Source organism: Limulus polyphemus, unplaced genomic scaffold (genome assembly GCF_000517525.1).
Source record: "Limulus polyphemus unplaced genomic scaffold, Limulus_polyphemus-2.1.2 Scaffold3123, whole genome shotgun sequence".
NCBI classification, from domain to species: Eukaryota; Metazoa; Arthropoda; class Merostomata; order Xiphosura; family Limulidae; genus Limulus; species Limulus polyphemus.
The window spans coordinates 1,983-11,524 of record NW_013668733.1 but is presented as its reverse complement, the minus strand read 5'-3'; the positions used below and the strand labels follow the sequence as shown (position 1 = coordinate 11,524).

The window sequence follows — 9,542 nt, the reverse complement described above, 5'->3', positions numbered from 1 at the left end:
GGATTAAATCAGCCACTTGTGTATCAGTCTGGTTCCTGGAGCTGTTTGGTTTAAATCACCCAGTTTTGTATCATGTTGGTTCCTAGGAGCTGTTTGATTTATCAGCCACTTGTGTATCAGGCTGGTTCCTAGAGCTGCTTGGATTAAATCAGCCACTTGTGTATCAGTCTGGTTCCTGGAGCTGTTTGGTTTATCAGCCACTTGTGAACCAGACTGGTTCCTGGAAGTTATTTGATTTAAATCAGTCACTCATGAATGAGGCTAGTTACTAAGAGTTGTTTGGTTTAAATCACCCAGTTTTGTATCAGGCTGGTTTCGAGAAGCTGTTTGATTTATCAGCCACTTGTGTATCAGGCTGGTTCCTGGGAGCTGTTGGGTTTTAATCAGCCAGTTTTGTATCAGGTTGGTTCCTAGAAGCTGTTTGATTTATCAGCCATTTGTGTATGAGACTAGTTCCTGGGAACTGTTTGGTTTAAATCAGCCAGTTTTGTATCAGGTTGGTTCCTAGGAGCTGTTTGATTTATCAGCCAATTGTGAACCAGGCTGGTTCTTAGGAGTTGTTTGGTTTAAAACAGCTATTTGTGAATCAGGCTGGTTTCTGGAGCTATTTGGTTTAAATCAACCCCTTGTGTGTTAGGTTGGTTTCTTTGAGCTGTTTGATTTATCAGCCACTTGAGTATCAGGCTGGTACCTGGGAGCTGTTTGGTTTAAATCAGCCACTTGTTTATCAGGCTAGTTCTTGGAAGCTGGATAACTGATATCAGCCATTTGTGTATGACACTGTTTCCTGGGAGCTGGTTGATTTAAATTAGCCACTTGTGTATCAGGTTGGTTCCTGGGAGCTGTTTGATTTAAATCAGTCACTTATGTATCAGGTTGGTTCCTGGGAGCTGTTTGATTAAAATCAGCCACTTATGTATCAGACTGGTTCCTGGGAGCTGTTTGATTAAAATCAGCCACTTATGTATCAGACTGGCTCCTGTGAGCTGTTTGGTTTAAATCAGGCACTTGTGTATCAGGCTGGTTCCTGTGAGCTGTTTGGTTTAAATCAGCCACTTGTGTATCAGAATAGTTCCTGGTAACTGTTTAATTTAAATCAGCCATTTGTATATGAAACTGGTTCCTGGGAGCTTTTTGGTGTAAATCAGCCATTTGGGTAACAGTTGTTTCCTGGAAATGTTTGAGTTAAATCAGTCACTTGTGAATCAGGCTAGTTCCTAGGAGCTGTTTCGTTTAAATCAGCCACTTGTGTATGAGACTGGTTCCCGGAGCTGTTTGGTTTAAATCACCCACTTCTGTATCAGGTTGATTCCTAGAAGCTGTCTGATTTATCAGCCAGTGTGAGCCAGACTGGTCTCTGGGAGCTATTTGGTTTACATCCGCCACTTGGGAATCGGGCTGTTTTCTGGGGCTATTTGGTTTAAATCAACCACTTGTGCATTAGATTGGTTCCTGGGAGCTATTTGGTTTAAATCAACCACTTGTCGTTAGACTGGTTCCTGGGAGCCGTTTGATTTAAATCAGCCACTTGTGTATCAGGCTGGTTTCTTTAAGCTTTTTGATTTGTCAGTCACTTGAGTATCAGGCTGGTGCCTGGGAGCTGTTTTGTTTAAATCAGCCACTTGTTTATCACGCTAGTTCTTGGGAGATGGATAACTGAAATCAGCCAATTGTGAATCAGGCTGGTTCCTGGGAGTTGGCTTAAATCCAGAGCTGTGCGTAGCACCGATATGTTTGTAGGAGCGACTGGTGGATCGAAGCTACCTTTGAAAATTCATAGCGATTGCAAGTAGCGTCACTCCGTCTTTGCAAAGCGCTATTCTTTACATATTAATAGAAAATATAAATCATAATATTTTGTACACTGTATATAATTATATTTTATATAGTTTTACGATTATATATATAATGTTACATATATTGTTTCGGACCTAATTATGCTTGCCTATGCTACCTGACATATTCGATTTGTAGCGATGTCTTTCCGACTATCCGTGACGTAATGTGTATAAAGCGTTGTTTGTATTTATTATAATATTATTATTATATCTAATGTTTACTGTTTATATGTTCAGTTGAATATAATATTAACTTAGAAGGTTTATTAATTTATTTTTATGTAAGATTTTAGTTTAGAAGTACTGTTAAATGTTTTATTAAATTCCTGACCTGGATAATTGTAGCAGAAACTTTTCTTGGTTAACACGTTTCAGCTGATAATACACTATATTCACACGAACCAGGTAGTTTATATTACATGTCGGATAATTAGTTAAGAAATTTCCAGACATATATATTATCATAAATCGTGATAACAGTTTCGAAAAGCTGCCGCTGCTGAAATGAAATAACAAATTAAAAAGTAATAACACTGAACAAATAATAAGGGACGTAATAGCTTCTAATATTAGAAACTTATTATTTGATATTAGCTCATTTATTATTATTATTATCACTATCATCATATTCATTTACTTTTTAACATTGTGTTCTTTAAGTACGATCATTTAATGCAGTGTTTCTCAACCTTTTTTCGCTCGTGGCTCCCTTTTCGAGTTTGATTTATCACTGTGGCCCCACCCTTCGTAGACGCTGTTACTTAGGAAAAAGTTACTTTATTTCCACACTGTTGATTTATAATATATTTGTAATATTATTTTTACAATATTGTATTGTTTTTAAATATTTTGTTTATAACATACTGTAAAGTCCGTATTACGTTTTTGTAGCAATATAGTGTGCCACTTGTGTATCAGGCTGATTCCTGTGAGGTGTTTAGTTTATGTTGTATATGAAACTGGTTCCTGGGAGCTGGTTGATTTAAATCAGCCACATGTGTATCAGGATGTTTCCTGGGAGATGTTTGATTTAAATCAGTCACTTATGTATCAGGCTGGTTCCTGGGAGCTGTTTGATTAAAATCAGCCACTTATGTATCAGGCTGGTTCCTGTGAGCTGGTTGATTTAAATCAGCCACTTGTGTATCAGGCTGGTTCCTGAGAGCTGTTTGATTTAAATCAGTCACTTATGTATCAGGCTGGTTCCTGTGAGCTGTTTGATTTAAATCAGTCACTTGTGTATCAGGCTGGTTCCTGTCAGCTGTTTGGTTTAAATCAGTCACTTGTGTATCAGGCTGGTTACTGGATGCAAGTTAAATTAAGTCAACCTTATTGCGTCTAGTTAATTCCTGAGTTGCTGTATAATTTAGAGTTTTTATTTTGAGTTAAGTTGATACCTTTTCACATAGCAAGAATATTTTAGTCGTTTTAAAAGCTCTTCTTCTGATGAAAAGAGGAGTTCTATTTCAGAACCTATTTTTTTCTATTACAAATTAAGTTCTTTAGTATTTTTAAAAGCTTGTTCCATAAATCCAAGTATTTACGAGTAGTGGCCTCTCCGTCATTAGGGTGTTGTTTTAAAGTAAAACTCTAGGTAACTACAAGTCAAAAATTAAGAAAGAATTGTGGTGATGATTTTCATTTTTCTTATAAAAATGGGAATTTATTTGTTTGATTTATGTACACTTGTCTACTTGTCGTTTTAGTGGTACCAACGTGCGATTTGTACAAAGTTAATGTGTTGCCATGGGGATATGTCACTGTATATTGCAACATTATTATACAACAGAACTCGTGGTGTGCGCTATATGAACTTAATAAGGCTTAGGGGCGGCTTTTATGGGTAACAAATAAAACTTTATTACGAGTTTAACACAGCAACAAATGTACAACATTTCCACGAAACTTCATCATCATTATATACTCAGTTCAAGCCATTTCTTAAAAATTATTAGTCTCAAAGAAGGTTCATTGTCATCAAATTTGCATTTATCATAGCCATATGAATTTGTAGTTTGTTTAGTATTTAGAGTTTAGTTGAGATTAGAATATTATGAACAGATACAGGTAATGATGGCCGATCTGTAGTATGACGATCAAGAAGTAACTCATCAGAGGCATCACTAGGTGCTTAAAAGATGGGGGGTCTCGGGCTTATTGCCTCCCCCACCCCGAGATCATGGTTTTCTTTTCTGGTTTTTTCAAGAAAACCAACTGGGGTTTGGGGCACTGTCAAATAGAATCGAGGCACGGGCTCCGTGTGCAAGTGCCTAGCGAAGCCTCTGTAACACATAAACCTATAAAACTCTTACTGTGAAAAGTTGAAATAAGTAAACATTAGTCAGTTTACCAAAACTTGATGCGAAACACGGAGGACTGGGTGAAGTTAGTGGTATTATAAATTCACAAAAATTGAGCATGGAGGGCTAAGCTCCCCTTCCTGACTTCTATAAATATTCTTAATGATACAGTTTATTGCCAGTTTCTTGTTATCACGCACTTGTTAATATTAGAACGTTCTCGCTGTCTCTATAATTAGTCAATAAGCCACAAGCTGTGTTGTGGAGCTGAGTACCAGGTATTTTCACGGATTTCATTTGCTTTATGAATAACTCTTGGTAGTAAAGAATACTTATCACTAGTAAATATTTTAGTATCATGATGATCACCAAACAAATAGTATGTTAACAAACACGTGAATAGATAATAAATAAACAGAAAGACAGTTGCAGATAAACAAATAAATACACGGAAAACAGTTACTTATAAATACATATATAAATAGAAAAACAATTGGTGGTAGACATAGAGATAAAAAAGAACAGCTTCAGATATTCACATATATAAACAGAAAAACTGGTACAGAAACATATAGATAAACAGAAGGACAATTGGTGATAAACATACATCTAAACAAAAGGAAAGTTGGATGAAGCTATTGACATAAATAAACAGAAAGATGGCACTGATAGACAGAGATAAGTAGAGGGATAGAAACATAACTGAACAGAAAGACAGATTCAGATAGTCACAAAGAACAGATAAACAGTCAGTTAGACAGGCTCAGATATTCATATAGATGAACAGAAGAACAGTTTCAGATAGTCACATTGGTAAACAAATTGACAGATTCAGATATTCATACAGATAAACAGAATGACAAGTGATGATAGACACATAAATAAACGGACACACATGGCTGATAGACGCATAGATAAACGGAAAAACAAGGCTGACAGACGTATACATAAGAGAAAGACAGGTAGATACACACACACACACACATATATATATATGTACTGATAGATATATATATAAACTGAATGGCAGATTCATATAGATGCAGAGATAAACAGAAAGAGGGAGACAATAGAGACATAATTAGATAGAAGAGATGGAAATACGTTATCGACCTTATATTCCAACACTTTCTTCAAGACATGGCAATTCTTGATAAAGTAATTATATAGGTACTGGAAAAAAATCATATTTCGTTACTTAATTTGCTTTTGATCACTGGACTTGTTAGAGATAAAATAGAATATAGAGAAACACATATAATTTGAACACATTTTTTTTGTGGTCATTATTATATAAACCTAACCAAGTTCACGAAATGATTGTGTAATCATGAAGTTAATACGTGTATGATTACAGGCTGTTCAGTGTTAATTTTTGTTCTGGTTCCTTATATAGGTTACTTCCAGTCAAGGAGAATTTCCTCTGTCGGTCTGCTTTCAAAGTAAGGTTTATTTTACTTTAGTGTTCTAAGGTTTTAAGGTTAATTAACTCTTGCTTTCAAAAATGATATGGTTACTGAAGTGATTAACATATTTTATGTGTTTGAAAATATTGAATATCCGAAAGAGTCCCGTTTACCAGAATGCAAATTTTACCAGTATGTGAATACATATACAGAAATGATTACTTTTAGTTTGTTCTGTTATATCATATATATGTTTATATATATACTTGTTGTAAGGCATTTGAAATAAATAAGTATTCACGAAGGATCACTTTCATTGCTTTGGTATATCTATACTTTAATTTGAAATACTAACATTTGTAATTTTAACTGCTTTTAAATTAAAATTATAACTTTTTTATGTGTATTTTTTTACTAAATCATAATGCGTCTTATAAGTCGAAATTCAGAGTGCAGTGTTTTGGTTTTTTAAATTTACCGTTTTTAATTTGAAACAGAGAGAGATACGTTTATCTGAAATATAAAAAAGAAAAATGAGAGATCGAGAAACGAAAGCAAAATCTAGCAAATTACATTCATCACCTTTTGTGAATTAACGCTTGCTTGAAGTGATCATTTTCAGTTTACCTGATTAATTAATCACTCAAGGCAAAAAATTTAATAGGTTAGTACCCCCGCTACTAATGGCAACAAATGTTATGTAATTCCACGATAGATGGCGAGCAACACAATTACAAAATAATAATTGTGAGTGAGATTGTTTTTATACAAAAGCAAGCATTTAATGCTATACTTTATATTGCTGCTTGTATAACGAGCCTTCTCCTGGCACCGTGTGGTTCTCATATTTATTATCCTGACCGCTAAATTACAGTCTACATGAACGACACTTCCAAGAAACTGTTGTTATTACATCAGCTGTATACAGTGGATTCATAATACCACACCTACGTTTACCAGCCCCCCAGTGGCACAGCTGCATGTCTGCGGACTCTAGAAACCTGGTTTCGATACCCGTGGTGGGCAGAGCACAGATAACCCATTGTGTAGCTTTGTGCTTAACTTCAAGTAAAGAAACAAATACGTTTACCAGCTTGGTATGATGAATCTTAAAGTTTTTGAATAAATAATAATGAGGAATTTGTTGAAAATTATGTCTGGTTGCTCACATCTTCAGCACTATCAAAGTCCGTATGTTAACAGGAAATGAAACGTTGACCTAGCAGGTCATCAAACTCATTTTGTCGTGATAGTAGGCTGATACTAGCCCATCTACTCCTATCCACATTTACTGTGGGTAATATGTAAAAAATATATTATTACTGGGAATACCAAACTATGCCAAGTTTTTAATGCGATGTAAAAGATAACCATAAATCCGATATTAAATCCATCATTCAGGACTGCAGGTCTATAGAGAGTTCCAGACTGGGCAACCTAATCATTAGGCCACACCCGGCTCTGTCACTAAGGTATTATAACCTGCCCAATTCATGCTTTCTTTCGGTACACTTTTTGTACCTGAAATCCATGAACGATGGGTGATATTTAACAAACACAAAGTAACAATAAGTGTTGTATGGTAACAATCACTGAACTCCAGTCATCAACAATATGCCAACGTTTGGGCCACTATTATCGAATAGTGGGATTCATTATAAGGCACTCCCGGCCCCAAAGTGCCGAGTGCGATTTTGTGGCAGGGGGACACGAATTATGCACTCTCAGATTCACAGTCTGGCACGCTGACCACTGGGCTTCGCAATACCTACCCCAACTTGAATGTAATTGAGCCATTCTGTGACGTTTTAGAAACTTACTTAACGACAGAGTCCACAAGCTCACTACAGTTGTTTGTAAGAGAAGTTACTAATGAGTTATGTACCGATACTTGGTGTCGAGAGGTAGAAACAAACTGAAACGAGGTTCCAACGAAGAAACACCATATACACCCATCCTTCTCAAGACGTACTGTCCCTATATCTTTAATATATATACATATTGTCTTAGTTGAAAGAAGCTTTTGTGACTTTCGTTAGATATGTTTAATACTGCTTCTTTCGTACATTCTTCTTCTATATAACTGGCAATGTGTAAGTTTTCACTTGTACATTATGCACTTTATTTATTGCTATATCTTTGCGTCAGTGATTGTAGCGTTACGTGAGTTATCAATTTATTGACATCTCTATTTATCTTTGAATTCTCCGTGGGATTGTGTGGTAATTTTGTTTCTTTGCATCAGGGTTGCAGTAAACTAACCAGGGAAGACATTGAAAGAGTGTTTGCTCTATATGATAGGGTAAGTTGATGTAGTAATACATTTTTCTTATTACACATTACTTCTTCTAAATTACTATTAAAATATTTCAGAAACTCAGTTTCCAAGAGGATCATGTATTATTTATTTGTTAATTATACACACTTCTCAGGGGATCATATATTATTTGATAATCCCCTGAGAAGTACGTGTAATTAACAACTAATATATGATCCCCTGAGAAGTACGTGTAATTAACAACTAATATATGATCCCCTGAGAAGTACGTGTAATTAACAAATAATATATGATCCCCTGAGAAGTACGTGTAATTAACAACTAATATATGATCCCCTGAGAAGTACGTGTAATTAATACCCTAGTATCCACAGTCACGCGTAGTGTTCGAATACATTGTGACAGCGAATGTACACCAGTCAGATATACTTAGTAAATTCATACATTCTCACGAGATTTCTCATGCATCTATCACACGTAGGTGTGCCCGTCAAAATGATTATTAGTAATGGAAACTGCCCCTCTGATACGATCTTCTTGGCCACTCCATATCATGATGACTGTTACGGAACTTTGTGATATCATGATGTATTATGTGAACCATAACTGTTATTTTTCGTGTTTTTTCTTTGTTTGTACTAAATATTGATAATAAAACGCTTCTAGTTACAAAGACTAGAATGTTTTACATCAACACATTCCAATTCACTAACTTCGACCTTCAAAAAAACCGAGAAATGCGTGTAATTAACAACTAATATATAGGAACGATTTTGTGTAGATATCTCTCTTGTAGCTTTGCGCGAAATTCTGGAACAAACAAATAAATTTAGTACTGAGAGAGAAGACAGCTAGTCAACAGCGTCCATCGTCAACTCTTGAGCAATTCTTTTCTAACCGAATAGTGGAATTTGACCGTCACGCTTATAACGCGTCTATGACCCCAAAGCGCGGAGCGCGTTTTTGCGGCAAAAGATCACGAAATATTGGCTCCACAGTCTGGGCAAATTAATCTCTATGCCACATCCAACCCTATCACTAGGATATTGGAACCTGCCCATTTTATACTTTCCTTTGATGCACTCTATACATTAAATCTATGAGCGATGAAACAAAATAACAGTAAGTGTCCTACGGTAACAATCACTGAAAGAAAGTATTTGTAATTTGTGTGGTTTCATTTCCAGAATACTCCTGATGCTGCGTTATTTCTGTATAAACTTGCCAGGTACTCATTATTAAGAAAAATTATAATAAACTGTAATTTCTACCATAAATAATATTCCATTTTTGACGTATAGTACGGAATATAAATTTGACAGTTAAGCATAACAGCAAAATGTAAATAATAATGTTAGAGTTAAATGATAACAATTATAAGGCTTAATCCTTTTCCTCTGCGTTTATAACAGGATAAAAATGGCACCATTGAAAACGAAGAATTGAAAGGGTTTTTGAAGGATCTGTTGGAGCTTGTGAAAAAGGTAAATATTGATAAACTTAATATTCAACCTTTTTACATTTACCACATAACTTGCTATGCCCCTATAACTCGGTTAAGCATGAAGGACGATAAATTGTGTGACATAGGTGTCGCTGTATGTAAAACTCCTAGCTTAGAATGGCCAGTATCTACACTTTCTACTGATCAATGTATTGGATACAAAAAAACAAAACAGTCTGTCACACTGAAAATGTTCCCTTAAGATGTATATTACGA

The 9,542-nt window shown here is 35.4% G+C and overlaps 1 protein-coding gene across 1 annotated transcript in view; it reads left to right on the top strand.

The window, feature by feature from the left end:
• The window catches only part of LOC106468704 (calbindin-32-like), a gene marked incomplete at its 3' end in the record, with an annotated part of 94,674 nt that extends 85,368 nt beyond the window's left edge, over positions 1-9,306 (top strand). The window contains exons 8-10 of the mRNA XM_013929144.2: positions 5,535-5,580; positions 7,790-7,846; positions 9,235-9,306. Coding sequence (XP_013784598.1) covers positions 5,535-5,580; positions 7,790-7,846; positions 9,235-9,306 — 175 coding nt within the window. The remainder of the gene's footprint in view (positions 1-5,534; positions 5,581-7,789; positions 7,847-9,234) is intronic.
• Positions 9,307-9,542: the final 236 nt, after the last annotated feature.